The sequence below is a fragment of the Nyctibius grandis genome, chromosome 13, assembly GCF_013368605.1.
Source record: "Nyctibius grandis isolate bNycGra1 chromosome 13, bNycGra1.pri, whole genome shotgun sequence".
NCBI classification, from domain to species: Eukaryota; Metazoa; Chordata; class Aves; order Nyctibiiformes; family Nyctibiidae; genus Nyctibius; species Nyctibius grandis.
In genome coordinates, this window is record NC_090670.1 from 16,600,068 (window position 1) to 16,617,242 (window position 17,175).

At 43.1% G+C, this 17,175-nt stretch overlaps 1 protein-coding gene across 1 annotated transcript; it reads left to right on the plus strand.

Moving 5' to 3' along the window:
- The first annotated feature begins 707 nt into the window (after window positions 1–707).
- On the plus strand, window positions 708–16,700 carry SH2D1A (SH2 domain containing 1A). Its single transcript, XM_068412085.1, has 4 exons — window positions 708–844; window positions 13,790–13,853; window positions 16,164–16,299; window positions 16,660–16,700. The coding sequence occupies exons 1-4, from the start codon at window positions 708–710 to the stop codon at window positions 16,698–16,700; spliced, it is 378 nt and encodes a 125-aa protein (XP_068268186.1).
- The last annotated feature ends 475 nt before the right edge of the window (window positions 16,701–17,175 follow it).

Sequence of the window (17,175 nt, forward strand, 5' to 3'; positions counted from 1 at the left end):
ATGAAAATAACCACTCATGAGGTAAATCATCTGGGGGCCGGTGTCTGTGGGCATGGGACCGGCCGCTGTGGAGCAGGGCCAGTGTTTGTCACCCACGGCCTGAGGCGAGTGGCCTGGCGGGGCAGGGACAGCGAGGCCAGCTGGCTTCCTCTAGTTTCTTATCCCTGGGAATTTTAAAAATAAGAGGTTAAAAAATAATCCCTGCTTTGCAGAGGGCTTTTGGGGTCCTGCTTCACCCCTCTTTGTCCCCCCTTGGTTAACGCCAGAGAAGACAAGCACCTGGTGGCAGCCGCTGACGGTGGTGCCACAGTCCCGGTCTCCCTGCCCCGACCCAGGGCGGCCATCAGCCCCGTGGCCGTCGTGCACTTCATTGTGTCACTTCCCTGCTGAGCGGGGGAGCCGCATGGGCAAGGGTGGGCTGTGAAATGACACCTCATTGAGCGAGCTGCGATGCTGTGAGGATGTTGCAGCCTGCAAAAAAGGAAAACAAAAAGGGGGCAAAGGAAAAAAAAACACAAAAAGTGATGCTCGTTCCTCACTCTTCCCTCAGCGCTGTCTCACCCTGTGCGGAGGCTTCAGAGGTGTGAACACATCCTGTTTACATCTGCCACCGAGACGGAGATGCTGAGAGGAGCACAGGGCTGAGGAACAGTCGGAGGCAGCGCCGAGCACAGGGAGAGGTGCCTGCAGTGGGAGACGGCCCCAGCATGGACGCGCTGCCCATCTACCATGGGGCCATCACCCGTGAGGCTGGGGAGAAGCTGCTGCTGGCAACGGGCGCTGATGGCAGCTACCTGCTGCGGGACAGCGAGAGCATCCCGGGAGTCTACTGCCTCTGTGTGCTGTGAGTGCAGCCAGCCCAGCGCAGCTGCCATTGCCTCTCTGGGGCGCGGGGCAGCCGAGGGCAGCGGGGCTGGGAGTGGGGTGCTGGGAAGGGCTGGTCAGGTGGGAGCTGATTTCCAACCTTTGCCTCCACAGTATGGGGTGTTCCCACATAACAGTGACAAAATATATCCTAAAGTTACTATTTGCAGGTACGTGTGAGACTTTTGGCTCCTTCACCTTGACTTAAGGCAGAGGGGTGTATAAGGGGTGTGGGGTCCTTTGCAGAGTGAAGAGGAGCAGGTTTTGCCTTGCAGAGCTCACGCTTCTTATGGGCATAAAACAACAAGAGAAAGCAGGCCTGGAGCATGTAGGAGGGACAAGCGAGGTGCCATGCAGAAGAGCCAGGCAACTTGACTTGGGATGGCGTGTGCTGCCTCTTTGTGCTGGATAATCCTCTTGCTTTCTGCCCACTGTCTTCTGCTTCTCTAATGCGCTCATGAATGTGCTTAGCAACATCTTCAGCGTCCCCTGTCATCAGGAAGGGTAGTGTGGATCACTGTCATCCGGAACATGCCTTTGCTTCGGGACACTCTAAGTCAGGCTGTGTGTCCCACAAGCCATTGGGCTTGGAGTAAACTACCTGTAAAGTACATGAAATACTGATGGGTAATGAACTATGTGCTAATGTTTCATCAAATAGGGTGAAAGGGGAAAGATCTGATGGGATGGTTGGTCAGAGAGAGGGTAGAGAGGTTTCCCGAGAGAGCTGGGGGACTTTATAGTCATAGGACCTTGTTTTAATGAGGCAATTTAATTACCCTACTTTTTGCAAAAGCAGAAGACTCAAAGTCCTGAGAGATAACGCTGTACAATGAAGTACCGTTGCAACAAAAGAATAAAGATGTGTCTACCAAGGTTAAGCACACGCTTGTGCCTTACATCAGTAGGAGGAGGAATACAACAGAAAACTGTTTTAGGTCCAGCAAGAAATTAGCTAACAGAGGGCACTTAGGTACCTGGCAACAAAACAGAAGAGGAAGAAAAGTCTCAAGTCAGGTTTTCCCCGAATATCTTGAATATGTTTCCAACAATATGTAATTAAGCCCTGGGTGAGCATTATTATTCCCCTGTTGTAGACCAGTAAATGGGGGCATGCGAGAAGGTTATAGGCAATCCAGAAATACACAACCTTCTTTTCAAGGAAGATCTTTGTGGCAGAAGATGTATTTTTTCTTCTCTCATGAAATCAGAAGGTGAACCAAGATAGGCACTACTGCTAACAAATAACAGCTAGCTGAAAAATGGGAAATAAGAAGCATCTTGAGTTAAATGAAAATGGAATAGACGTAGCAAGAGGTAAGGAGTGCTATGATTCCTATGATGGGAATAGGCAATAAAAGCAGAATCTCTTTTAAATAACCATCAGAGGAAATGGTGATATATCTCCTTAACACTCTAGAAGTCATTCAGTGCAGGTGAAACACTAAGGCATTAGAAAAAGGGTCAGGCAGAATGTTACAATGCTGAATAAAATAGACAATTCTAAAATTAGTCCACCATTAGTCTAAATCAGGGTGTAGGTATGTAACAAGGTCTTTCATCTGCACACAATCAGTTGGGATTTTTTGCTATATTAATGGTAATCTACGTCCTTTGGAAGAAATTTCGTGAATGAAATAAAATATACAAAATGAAAAAAGGAAGAACAGAAAGGATTGCTAACTATGAAGAACTGCGGTCTTTGGAGGAAAAGAAAAGAGACTTCAGCAAGAAACAGAACCCCACTTAATTGTTTCTGGAAATTATGAGCCACTCATGTCTTCATGGTATGTTGTATTCAAACATATACATGATAAGCAAAGGGGTAAAAGCAAAAAGTATTACTGATGAATGTTATGCAGGCTTCTTATAGAATGTAGATCCTCAATGGGTTTTTAATAAGGGAAATTTTCAATCACATCTTGGATAAATCCAGATAAAAAATTAATTGAAAAATGAATGATGAATATGAGCTGATACAGAGAGAAAGGTAGCTGAAAAATGCTAGAGCTAAGCCTTCGTTCCAAAACTTCTTAATATTTCAATTCAGAGCATTATGTAAGAAATAGCAAATAAAGTAAACAACGTATCATGCAATAACTTTGGAGACAATTATCATAAAGAGACCAGGAAATAGTCTCACACTGAGGATAGCAATGACAGTTTAAAGAAATGTGGGCCATCATAAACTAGAGAAGTGCTTTAACAGGCAAAAGTTTTACCAAAACAGAGCAGTTTAGTGGAGTGATTGGAAGAACAAATAAGGAAAGCATGAGAGATATAGATATGTATTCAATATACATATTGAATAGATATATATGAAAATATGTATAATATTCATATATGTATGTATGAATACACATTGACATAGATATATATTCAATAATACAGACTAAGCCTGGCTTTGGCAAAATAAACCAATGGACCCAACCCCTCCCAGATTCCAGCCTGAACATCATGCACAGAGATGAAAGAGGTGGCAAGCATGTATGTGCATGAGAGCTTTGGTAAAAACTAAGATGGAAACATGCAGTTGCTCTATTCACTGTTTAAGAAAAAGAAAATAAAAGGAAAAGTAAGTACTTCTCTATTTTTTTAATACTTCTTCTTAAATAAATATTGGAAATTATTAGGAATGAAAAGGTTATTCAGAAATTTACATTACGGTTCGGAATCCGTGCTGAAGATCACTCAAGGAATACCTAGATATATCAAGATTAGGCAAAACATGTATTTACTGGGAGTACTGAAGTGATCTTTGAAACATGAGAAACAAAGCTGGTCAGCCATTAGGAATATTGCAATAAGTATCAGAGCTGAACAAAGAATGTTACATCTTTCCAATGAAAATTTCTAACAAACAGAAGTGGAACTGTTTCATACTGCCAGCGACGATTCTATTGCTCTTAGAAAATAAAAAGAGAAAAATAGTCCAGTTTTCCAAAATCAAAACATTTTCAGTCTGTCTTCTTTCCCCTCTCCCTGAACTTCCCTGAGAAGTAAAACAAAACAAACCGAAAACCTCCAGCTCCCCAGACCCAAGCCCTCTCAGGGTTTTTTTTTTACAATGGGGGAAGAAGGGAGTTGTCAAATTTAAAAGGCACAGTTCTGATGAAGAGAAAAGAAACACTTATCAAAAAAGTCATTAAACAAATATTTGGATAACAATACTGTCATCAGCTTGAACTCACATAAGTGGCAGCTCTGCACTTCCAGCTCCAGGTACAGTAACGGTTAAGTCCTGCTTAGGCTCGAACAACGCTTCCTTTTTCCAAGAAACTGCATGTTTGTAATGCCACCACCACCCCCTTCTCCCACCCTGGGCACCCCCAAAAAGCCCTAACATATCTGGCCAGTCTTTGAGCCTCCTAAGGCACGTAACAAGGGCAGCAGTGTTCATAGTCAGGCTCATTCGCCTTTTGCTTTTCCAATTAAAAAGTGGAGCCCTGACCTTTAAAAAGGAGAAGAGTCAAAGACTTCATGGATCCCTTGCGACTGACACTGATTTTTACAGGGTAAGCATAAAAGAGACAGGTAGTAGCATAAAACCTGACCTACAGAGATGGGTAATTGCGACAGGCAAGCCCCTGTTGTTGGAGCGTTTGGCTAGAAAACTCTGCTTTCTCTTCTTTGTTTCTCCTGAAGTATTGCTTTATCTTCCTTGAATGCTGCTTTCTGCTGTCCGAAGTCATGGTGTGCACATGCCATGCCTGCAAGCCTTCAAAGAGAGAATGTTTTTTGGTGTGGCTGTGGCAAAGCACTAAGAACCCACTTTCATAAATATTTTAAGACCACAATTAAACTGTGCATGGAAGAGTAGAACGGTTTTGATCTGCAACACTGTCCCCTGGGGCTCTTGCAAACAGAGGTGCTGCCTGCAAATTTTGGCAAAGTTTTTTAAGATGCTCCCAAAATCTTCATTGTGTGAACATCATTTTTAAATTGATAATATATATGTTAAAGATGTTTGTCATGCTTTGAACGTGTCAACAGAGGAGCACAATATTTTCCTAGAAATTTTTTAGGGTTGCATTGAAAAGCAAGAAGATTTTTGCTGTTTCTGAAAACTGGGCTAGAAGAAATGCATATGTTTTAAAAAAATGTGCACATTTTACCTGTAAACGTTAGCCACTACATGCAGTACGCCAAGGTTTTAGTATCAAAACCTGATTGTTCCAGGGAGCTCTCTTTCCTGGTCTGGTTTTCTCTTTGCTCAATACCCCATTTGATGTTTTTAGCACCCTCAGAAATCCTCTGTGCACACCGCTCCTAATGAAGTCAATGGGGGACACAGGACACTAACGGTGACTAGTCTGAGAAGCAGCCTCTTAAACTGTGCCTGAAAACTGCATAAATACAATGACTGAGAGTGCCAAAAGCACCGCGTTCCTTTACAGATATATGACCACACATGCAGAACCAAGCAGCTCATGCCTGAATAGGCAAAGATAAAGCATTTGTAGTTTGGCTCTTAAGATTCATATACTTGAAAATACTTGGAAAGTTAGTAGCTGTTTCAGACCTTTAAGTAAGCTAAACATGACATACTTGTCAAACCGTACGTTCAGATTATTTGTTTGAAACCAGCCGTTCATGTACTGCGCTGCATTCAATTTGTGGAGAATAACCAAAAGCTGGAATGGAAAGCTGTTCGGAGCTCTTGGAGCAGCAGTAATGGGAAGAGGGATAGGCTGCAGTCCTATCAGGTTTTACATGTGCTATTTTTTCCTGTCACTATAACCACAGTGCACAAGTTCAGGCAATGTGCTGCAACTTTCTGATGCGGCAGTTGTATCAGGTGTACAGTGTGAAGGTGTAATACATGCTCACGAGCTAGCTTCATCTTAGCATTTCTTTTGTTTTCCATGTAATATTTTTGATGGAAATGGCAGAATAATTGCATTTATTAGAACACCGCACATAATCATCATCATCATTTAAAATGTAATTTGGAACAAAAGCATCCCTCTGAGGAGGAGCCCCTCAATTCAAGGTTGCCATTGTAAATATCACACACTATTTTCAGCTTTGAAAAAAAGAAGTCTTCTACAGCACAATGGTAATTTCTACTGAGATGAGTATTTCAGCTCCCTGCTAATCTGAGTGAGCTTTGTCTTTGCTGAGAATAACCTGGCTAATGGCCCTCAGATATTCTAATGGCTTTTCTTGGAAAGATTTTAGAAAGGTAGACAGCCTGAATGGTGGGTAACTGCTACGCCAACGAATATGTACATGACAGAATGGGTACAATCGTTAGATAACAGAACCTAGATTAGCTCTACCCTGGTTTTGTAGGCTTGAGGTTTGAGGATTTAGTTGAAGCAGTGATTTCAGGGTCAGGGATTTTATGGTCAGACCGTGCCTACCTTGCTCTGAGAGAAACAGGAAATCTGAAAATGAGCTACACTGAATTACTCCCGAACAAACCAAGAAATGTTTCATAGAAATATGAAACAGTAACATTTATAGGGCTATTGAGAGTGTTTTATCTATTGCAGTTCTTGTGAGTTTTGCCTAAAGTGAGGAAAAAATTTCACCGGATAACCTTATTTCATGAGTTTTTGCCTTTGTGAGGTACTATTCTGGAAGAAATAGTAATTAAGTTTAGTTACTGGCCCACCATAAAGTAATTTCCTTCTATTTAGCATTTAGATTTGAATAAATTCTCATTTTATTTCAAAATTTGTAGAAATTCCTCCTTGCTTTTGGCTGGCATCACCTTGTACCAGACCAACATAAACCCTGCTCAGAAAGGCTGCACGCTTGCTCTTTAGGTAGAACAGCGGCATTTCCACTGATGGTTAGGAGTGTTCAAGTGGAAAAGATGCTGACAAACTTCCACAGAAATCTGTGCATAAATTCAGAGACATTTCACAAGTTTTGACTTGCTCTCTCAATCTTCTTTTAATTTCAGAAGAGAAAATAAAGGTAATGCATTTGCTTTATAATGCTGTAGCATTACAGCAAGCTAATACTAGTTACTGATTCAGTATCATGGGTAAATTTTTGCCACAGAAAGTGTTGGTAGGGGAATCAGTGACAGAAATGTACACTCATGTGGGTGTGTATAGAGTGCTGCTGTGAGTTGAGCTACAGTAACTCTGTTGGGCTTTTCAGACGTTGTAAACACGTTTGAAATATTTTATTCACTGTTGCTGATATAGAGCTTGTATCTTGTGCATCATCTCAATGTGAAAGCTATTTCTTCAGCTTGGGTTAGCTGATGGGTGGTAATTGCTGAGTTGCTGTACCTTGGTTGTGTGTCTGAGACCTAAATAAGGCAGGAACCAGGCTGCTTGTCAACCAGAAAATGCACATTCCAGGACAGAGTGAGGAGCTGTAAGCTTAAATAGGATTTTCTCCTACATTAAATAACAAGACTTTTTTGCCTTTCCATGATTAATAAACCAAGCAGAAATATAACAATTAAAAAGGAAAAAGAAAGAAAAAGAAAGAAGTTGAAGAGGATGGCTGGATTGACCGTTTCATCATTTTGGCAGCTGTCACTTCTGTTGCATGGGGGAGGCCGTGCAGCTCAGGGGTACCCCGGTCAGGGCAGACCTTGATGAGCACACACGTGGGACGTGCAGGATCCCAGGCACTGCTGTGGATTCCCCTGACCTCAAGAGTTTTGGCTCTGTGGTAGCCATCTCCCACCTCTATAGCCACTGTGGTGCCCATGCCATCGCCCACATTCCTGGTCCAGGGTTGCCCAGTGGATGCTGCCTGAGGCTGGTCCCTCTGATGGGGCGTTCAGGAGCTGATCCACAACCTGCATCCAACAGCTCTGGATAAGGCAGAAGCAGCTGCAACCTGACCTCTCGTGCTCATTGTGTTATCTGCTGTGTGCCATTGACACCCCACTCCGAAAGTACTGCGCTCCCCGTGAGCTCTCTTGTAGTACTCATCTGCACAGCATTAGCAGTACTCATCGCCATGGTATTAAGTGGTTTCTAAGCAGTATCTCAGTTTGTGAGATGAAGAGTTTGTTAACTCCATTTCACTTGAGAGAAACTGTGGTGCAGGAGGCTCAGGTCTGCAGTAACCTTTGGCTTTGGGTTCCCAATGTGAGGGGGCATGGAGATGGATTTTGAGACTACCCAGTGTACAGCTTGCTGCCTTTGCTTGCATTGCAGTTCAAGCCCCCTCATGCTCCACCTCCGGATATCCCCTTCCGTACTCATTTAGTCTTACTCTCTCCCAGGGGTTCAATTTGCATTGCTGTTTCCTTGCCCAGCTTACATAGACATGGGTCCTCTTTTCTTTCCTTCCACATCCACCCCACCCAGTTCCAATCTTCCTTTCCAAGATGCCCGATCTAAATTACCTTCTGTTTTTTTTTCCACACTAATCCAAGCCAGGCAACATATATACATCACTCGTGGCTTTAAATCGTGGACACTGCTTAGCTGAGTGCTCATGGTACAGCCAGCCCATGGTGCAGCTACAACTGCTAACAACCTTTAGAGTGCCTCTCTTGCAGCCTAGACAGCCACCACTGCTTTCTCTTGGAGACTGCAAGAAATACACCTTCCTTCAAACAAATTTTACATCTTACTCTAAAAACTGGGAGAAAAAAACAAAAATTGGAAGATTATTTGTTTTAACGTTGGAAAAGCATTGTTTTGCCTAACATGTCCCCTTTTCTGGCACTTCTGCAGTCTCCAGCCCTAAATAAGGTTGAGGTAAACACCTAAGAAACAAAATTTCAGTCTGAAAGCCTGAAATGTGGCAAAGTTATAAGAAACTGAGTATGGGCAGTATATTATGCTCAGGACCACTGTTCGTAGGCTGCATTACTATCTCGGTCTTAAGCAATACTGTAAAGTGAAATTCCAAGGGAAGGTCAGGATGCAAATATATCAGGTAAGAAAAGCTGTTTGATATAGAGCAAAGACATCAGAAGAGAAAGCTATGTAAAGAGAAAGAAATTGATGTCATTTATTGCTGACATGGCTTTCCCCTGTCTCTCTGTCTTTCTCCCTTTATATTTGTTCTATTTTGGACCCAGAAATGAATACAAATTAGTTTAATAAAATTTCCCAACTGAGATACAAAACATTTGGAAATTATTTTAAAATATACCATGCAGCTGAAATGTCATGGTTAATTTTAATCTGCAGCATGCCGCTAATATCCTCTGACTATTTCAAAGGTGCAGAAGATTGTAATTATTCACCTGTTAAAGTAAATGCGGCTTTAACAAGTCTGGTCACAGTTGAAAAGGAGGAGTGGAGAGGACAGGTAGACAGATGCTGTCTCAGTATGTCATCTGTGAATGATGCCTTTGTAGCTCTTTGGGAGGAATTATCTAGCTATAAAGAAAAAAGCCTGTAATATAAAGTGGACTGTTTCCTATAATAGCAACTTTTTCTAGATTTTCCTTTGACAAAGTTTTCCCAGCAATGGTATTGCAACAGAGACAGTGCTAGTGCAGCTTCCAGCTGGTATAACACATGCTTTGTTATGGCCATGAAAAAATAAGTGTGATGACATACAAATATCATCAGTGGTGACCAAACCACTCTTTCGTAAGTGCTATCCAATACTGTCCTTACAGCAATGGCTGTTTTCTGCTTCCCTTCATCAGCATTTTGGCATTTTTTACCTTTGATAAAAAATTTATAGGGCCTTGTTCATCAAGCTGTTTGTTAATTCATGACTTCTCCCATCGCTTGAGATTCACTGGCATGAACGAGGAGCTTTGGAATTGTGAGTGAGGCTTGTGGCCGTCCATGGGCCAGATGAAGGGATGGGGGAGCCCTTTATTGGGTTTTTGCCTGGGTGTCAAGAGCTGGTCCTCCTCCAAGATATGCTGGTACACTAGTGCCACTATAAGAGTGCTCTCTGAAGTCCTTCTCTTAGTGACATGTGTCCATCTCCTGTTCATTTTATCCAGCAGAGAGAGGAGTTTCAGGAGTTCAGATGCAGGACTGGGCCTGCATCTCACCAGGTGAAGTCTTCAAAGGATAAGCTGGGTAAGAGGCCCAAGCGACTAGCATCATGCCCAGGCCACATGGTTTTTGGGTTTTGGATTTAGCTACATGGCCACACCACTTATAGGAACACCGTGTCACACTAGGAGCTTTTTTTTTTTTTTTTGAAGTGAATTGAGTAAAATGTAGAAAACTGAGCTGTACCCTCATGGTGGCTGGGGAATTTCTCATCTAGAGAACTGCTAGAGAGAGTCCAGCGCAGAGCCACGAAGATGATTAAGGGGGTGGAACATCTCCCTTATGAGGAGAGGCTGAGGGAGCTGGGTCTCTTTAGCTTAGAGAAGAGGAGACTGAGGGGTGACCTCATTAAAGTTTATAAATATGTAAAGGGCAAGTGTCAAGAGGATGGAGCCAGGCTCTTCTCAGTGACATCCCTTGACAGGACAAGGGGCAATGGGTGCAAGCTGGAACACAGGAGGTTCCACTTAAATATGAGGAAAAACTTCTTTACGGTGAGGGTGACTGAACACTGGAACAGGCTGCCCAGAGAGGTTGTGGAGTCTCCTTCTCTGGAGACATTCAAAACCCGCCTGGACGCGTTCCTGTGTGATATGATCTAGGCAATCCTGCTCCGGCAGGGGGATTGGACTAGATGATCTTTCGAGGTCCCTTCCAATCCCTAACATTCTGTGATTCTGTGATTCTGTGATCTCCTGAGACCTAAGCTCCAGTACATGCACTTTTCCACCTGCTTTTGCCCAGTGTTATGTGTTTTGCTCTTTGGAAGGTAATGTTCTATACAGTCTCAGTTTTAATTTTTTTATTTAATTTTTGTTTTAAGAAAAACACCTTGATCTTCCTTCAGTCCACACTGATCTCAGTTAATGTTGGGTAATTTAAATCATAAAAACCTTTCTCATGGGAGGCTGTGCCCACGTAGCAGTAGAGAGAACTTGGCTCATCAAAATCATGTCACTTGCACATGGAAGGTAAAAAGCTCTTTGAAGTGGTAATGAAGTAAGTTCCTGTCGCTTAACAGAAAGTTTTGATAAGATCATATTCGTTGGGAGGTACTTATCAGAAGAGCTGTAATTCATTTTGTGGAAACAAAGATCCCAATGGAAAGTAGTTAGATGGGAAGATCTAGCTGTTCACCTTCTAACAAAAATGTGTCCTCCTTCCTTTGTGCATTTCCTTTCAAGAAGCTGGTGTGGTGGTCCTGGGCAATCTCCCATCTACATGGTGGCTGTGCTTACGGATGGCTTCAGAGCCAACAACAGACGATAATGGTGTGTTTTTCAGCTTAAGCACAGTGAACCCCTTCAGGCCTTTCAGTCTTCTCTGGGAAAAAAAAAATGTGCATTTGCCAGGTGAGTGGAGAGCTCTCATTTGTCCCTGGCAAGGCTATGATAGCAATGTCATACTCCTCCCATTCTCCACACTGTGCTCAACACGTCCATGTTTCCAAATTATTGTTCCTCTTTCTGTCTTGTGGGTTTTTAATCTGAGCGATCCTTTATGCTTTCTCCGGGCTTGGTTGAAATATTTTACAGTGGAATTTTTTGAAAAGTGTAGGATAGATGTCTATCATCTTATACCTCGCCCTGCTTTGGCCCTGAATATTACTTTATCTGACCTCTATTTTTCAATTTGTCCAGCTTTGTAAAGCCTTCTGGCAGAGTGCTGAAAGCCATCAGACATTTCAGAGTCAGGGCAGCACCCCAGCCCCTCAACCACTTCGAGTCATGCAATCTCTCAGGTAGAGAAAATGATAAAAGAAAGAGCAGATGGTAGCTTTCTGGACAACTGAGCCATTTATGGAAAAAAAAAATCAGATTTTAAAGAAGTTGAAGCAGTCGGAATGTTTTGGGACAACCAGAAACAAGCATGGGTAATATGCACAGTACATTATTAAAAACAGGAGGCAAGAGAGTGAGTTCTAGATTTTTACATACTGATTCTGTTGGTTTTGAGGCTTGGAAAAAAAATCACTGTGGAGATGGTGAAATACCCACTTTAAAGAGAGGGGACAAAAAGCCAGGACCTCTCTGGTGTTTCCCAGCACACTATGGCCTGTAAATCCTAGTTTCAGTAACCGTATATTGGCTGGTGTGCTACATACATGGGTGCAGGAAAGCCCCTTGTGATTTCTAAAAAGAAAAGATTCATGTGAACGTCAGATACTCATGAAGAGCTGACAATACAGGCACAGCTTTCAGAGGTTTTAAGAAAGGACGCGGTGGTATGAGATTGTCTAAGGACCCTAATGGGAGACATTGGATTCCCTGAACATGAACATATCTAGTTGCTTAGAAGGGTGTGTTTTTAAGAAACTGGGCTTGAGCTGTGGCCTCAAACACCAGTGACCGGGGTGCCATGGCATGGACAGGAAAACAGTGTTGTCCTTCCACATCATTCCCTCCTCCCGTGGCCACAGCAGGTAGCTCACACCTCTTCCCAAGGGCCCTTTCTGGGCCCATCAAAATCCCTGACGGACTGCAGCAGTTGAGCTTGCTGGGGAAAGAAGTGGGGTAGCGGCGACTGTTTTCCTCCTTAGGTTTCCATGAAGGGAGCACGGCCGGCCACACTGCATGTCCATCTGGTGCCAGGTGGAAAGTCGCGTCTCTGGGGAAAATGCTCCCTTGGTTAACATGAAGATGTGAATGAAGTTGCGGTGAGATCGTGGGGCTGTGTCAGTCATATTCCCATACAGGAGGAGGAGGGCACTGTCTTAGCTGCTGCACAGGGACCTTGTCCTGGCAGCAGCCCCGACAGGAGGGGACAGCTTTGTGTCTTCTGCCTCCGGATTTAATCACAGTGGGAGTCGAGAGGTGGGGGAAGAGCTCACAAATCACAGCAGGCATTTTTGCTCCCACTTCATGGGGCTGGAGCAGCGTGACAACTGTTAACAACTTCCTGCTTGGGTAAATTATATCAGACATTGCTTTGCAAAGGTTGCTGTAATGACTTTTTAACAAGAATTTATCCAGGAGCCATGACACAGAGCGTAAGTAATTGCAATCATACGGTATCTGTGTCATTGATGGTTTCTGCTATTTTGTAATAACTACTATAATACCTTGTATAAGTGGAAAGAAATAGAGTATTTTTCTGCTTTCTTAAGAATTGATGCTGAAACAGGGAATGGTCCCTAAAACCCTGCTGTGTATTCATGTCACTCTATGTGCTACAAAATGCAATCTTTCTTATCTGGTACCATCTAAACTAATGTTGCACCCATGGAACTACAGTCAATTTTCTCTGCTTCTGAGTTAAATTTTTGGATATCGGTATAATAATCTACCATGTAAATCATTCACTGTGTTGGGTTTGTAAGAGAAGGAAGACTGACTCTGGACAGGGGTATGTCTCGTGCTATTAGTGTATGACCCCTTATTCTTGAAAGACTCAATTTAGATTTAAAAAGAAGGAAGATTCTGCACTCTTATAAGTCTCCTTTATCAGTATTTGAGAATTAGGAATGTACAGGCAAGGCAAAGAGTAATTTACGTCGCTGTTGTGGGTCTAGCTTTCCAAATAGATTACACTCATGCTGCTGCTTCTGGGAACAGCTGCGTTTAAATTAATCACAATAGAGTAATGTTATCTGCCAATAATACACCTTCTCTTTTTCCAGGGAAAGTATGTCTGGTGTGTGTCAGTAAAAGGAGGTCACTGGGAAAAAAAAAAAAAAAAAATGCTGAGGCAGGAATGAAAGCAACATCACTTAACCTAGAATAACTGAGTTTTGCTAAACTAGATCTGAGCCAGACCAATCCCTCTCATCCAAAAAGAACCCAATAGGCTGAACACTGCTTCTGACCTGCATCTCAGTTTTTTATCTACCTAGAGCCTTTATGGGTGAATTTATTTTTAAGGCAAGGTTGGCATATGAACTGACTCCCACATAACAGAGTGTACCTCCTGTGAAACCTGACAGTAGAAATGAGTAATAAATACCTGTATATTTTTTTTTTTTATTTTTACAGGCATCAGGGTTACGTTTATACCTACAGAGTGTCCAAGACAGAAACTGGATCCTGGAGTGCTGAGGTGTGTACTTCTGTTTTCTCTTCTGAAAATTTCTACATCCTGTTTGATGTTCGTATTGATTTAATGAAATATATTCAAATTATTCATGTTTCTGCATAGTCTTATTTTCATCAAAGGTAATCGATCTTGAGTGTGCCCATCACTAAGATGCCTTGGTGCCACTTCTGACAGTCTTGAACTCATAAATTAATTCCCTGTTACATTTCAGCTGTTGCATAATGCAATAGTGCATTATTTTGCATCATTTTAAATGGCAAAAAATATTGTGTTTTTGTAATTTGACAAGCACAATCAGTTCCCTTCTATCCCACGTACCATTAATGTCAGAATATTTAAGGAAATGATTTTCAATCTGCAGTATTTGAAAGTTAATTTCTCTCCAGATTAATTCATCATTGGTGCAAAACATATATAGGATAGCCAAAACTTGATACAAAATGTATTTTCACCCATCTGATAAGAAACTGGTAATTCAAGTGTAGAATAACACCTCTTGCAATACAACTATTTGGGTTGATGGAATCAGGAGCTAACCTGTATTTCTTTTATGACTGTCTCATGCTTTGGATGTACTCTGTGTATTAATCCATAATTAGCTTTCTGTTTGAATGCTAATGAATGCTGATTATAAACATTACATAATTTCTAGACAGGCATAATTCCTTGCCCATTAGTATAATAGAAGTGGTTGCAGTGCTCTGTAAGACAAGACTGATTCCTGGGGTTACTCAGAAGCAGATCAGGGAACAAAACTGACTCATATTACTGTGGAGTAAATAATTACCTGTGTCACCCTTGGGGATGGTCCCCAGGAAGAATTTGCTCATTCCTTCTTGTAAGGGAGCACTCTGTAGACTGTCACTGCCCAAGCAGGAGGGTTTTCGGGACGCGATGGCGTTGGTAGTTCACCCGGCGTGCCAGGGCGATGCTGGGACTCCAGGGACCTCCACCCATGGGGCATAATTCCCTGAGAAAGGCTGCAGTCTGCTTTGGCCCCAGGTAATGTCAGTATCTGCAGTGAGGTAGTTCAGGAGTTGTCCAGGCCTGCTACAACTCCTCCCCATGACCTCCACTGGCTTCCTATGTATGGGTCTTGGCTTTCCCTCGCTGTATTTTAGGCAGACATTACCTGTGTTTCACAGCGTAGGTGACCTGAAGGCCCAGGACTCTCAATACATCCTCTGCTGGGAAAGGTGCTAGCTACAGACCCATGATACCAACCCTTCCTTTAAGCAAACAGAAACCTTTAAGTAAATGTTGCTAAGACCATGCTGGCCTCAGCAGTTAGAAACAGCAGCCTAAAGCCAACTTATCCCCAAGAAATGTGCCTCCAAGGCCAAAACAGGCTCCAGCTGCAGCTGGTGCTTTCCTGTCCCTGCTTCCTTCCCTGTGGCTGGTTAGTCTCTGAGCAAGCACAGGTCGCATTGCACCCAGCTTTGAAGGGCAAGGCAGAGAAATCAGAACAGTGCTGGTAAAATCCCAGCCAGTGGTGCTGGGTGAGAGCAGTGCTCCTCAGGTGGGAATATGCTGGCAGGACCTACGCTTGTCCTCCCACGACTTTGGCTGGCAGGAGTTTTTATACAAATACCCTGAAGGATTTAACAGAAACATTGGATTTTTGATTAAAAGCAGACAGAGTTTCATTTCACAGTGTTTGAAAAGATGCTAACGTAGAAAGGTAAAAAAAACCTCCCACTTTTAATAAACAGGTAACACTTTGCTGCTGCCTTTGTACAAGAGAGAGCCAGGAATACTCAGTGAACACATCAGCCAGTACTGAAGGCTCAGAGAAAGGCTTGCAAAGAGGCTGTGCCCATGCCTGAATTTAATGGTGTAAGGACTCCTCCTCCCCAGTAAGTGCCAGGTAGCTCTCTAGATTGTTTTACTGGTATTTTCAGGCTGGAAGAATCTTACTGATAAACCCCAGGCTGGAGGTTAAATCACTGGCTCCAATAAATCAGGGTGAGAAATACAAAAGATCACTTGGGAATTTGCCTAATAAGCACAGCAGGCTCTGGGTTTCTCTTATAGTGATTAAGAAATCGTCCCTCTTCCAGCCTTATATCACCACACTGCTGGCAACCGCTCTTAGTGCAGGGAGGCCGCGATGCCCTGGGGGAATTTGGAGAGCAGTACGGCTCATGGACTCATTTTAAGTTGGCACATCGGGGGGTCCAAGTGAAGGACTGGCTCCTTCCCTGGGAGGTGTGTGCATTTCTGAGGACAAGGCTTCTGTGCCAGCACCCCGAGCCCAGCACCAATGCTCAGCACCCAGCATCCCCTCTCACCTCTCACCCTTTGGCTTCACAGACAGCACCCGGGGTCCACCGGCGGCTCTTTCGGAAAGTGCACAACCTCATTTCGGCCTTCCAGAAACCTGACCAAGGCATCATAACACCCCTGCAGCACCCAGTCATCAACCACGCGAAAGCCCCATACCCCCCAGGTACTCGTGGGGTGGAGGGAGCCTTGGCTGTGGCTGAGCGGAGCGCTCCGTGGTGGTGGGCATGGAGGGCTTGCTTACACTTATTTGCATCTTTGGCTTGAACTAGCCTGCAGGGTGGCATTGACAAAAATATGTCCTAACTTTGCTACTGTGTGATCAAAATTCTGACACCCGGGTGCGCCTTAGGGATAGGGCCTGTCAGTGTGATGAGAAAAACGGGTTTTGACTATGTACTCCTGGGTACTATACCCGTACTACCTTCCCTCCCCAGTGTCCTCGCTCTTGTAGCAACGAACCTTCTGATCTGTCCATTTCCTTGCAGTGTTCATCCTTTCATATCTCTGTGATTATTTTTCTTAGGGAGAAATGAAGGCCATGACTTCCACCTGCAGCCATCATGAAGATGTTTCCTCAAGTGTGACACAACCATATCTTCCCCTGTCTTCTCTAGTCCGTGCTGTAGAACAGAACAATTTATATGATAGTTAATAGAACTCCATGAGTTTTCTTGTAACATTTGCAGAAATGTGTATTTCGTACAATTGCTAGATCAAAATTTAGAAGTTTTAGGTTTCAGAATGTTTTGAATTTAGTTTTTTTTTCTTTTTTTTTCCTAAGAGAGGATAAAAATATCAACTACTAAATAGTGTAATGTCTTTTATTTTCTCTTTGTACTCTTAATTGCAAAATACGTTTTGCTTCAAGATTAATTCCTAATTAATAATTAGTTACTAATTTTACATTACTTTACTTTGAACTCTGCTTTGAACTGGGCAAGTGTCCTTTTATAGCCTTATAAAAGGACAAGGGGGGGGGGGGGGGGGCGGGGCGGTGTCATTCATACAGTTCCTAAAGATATTCCAGAAGTGACACCAT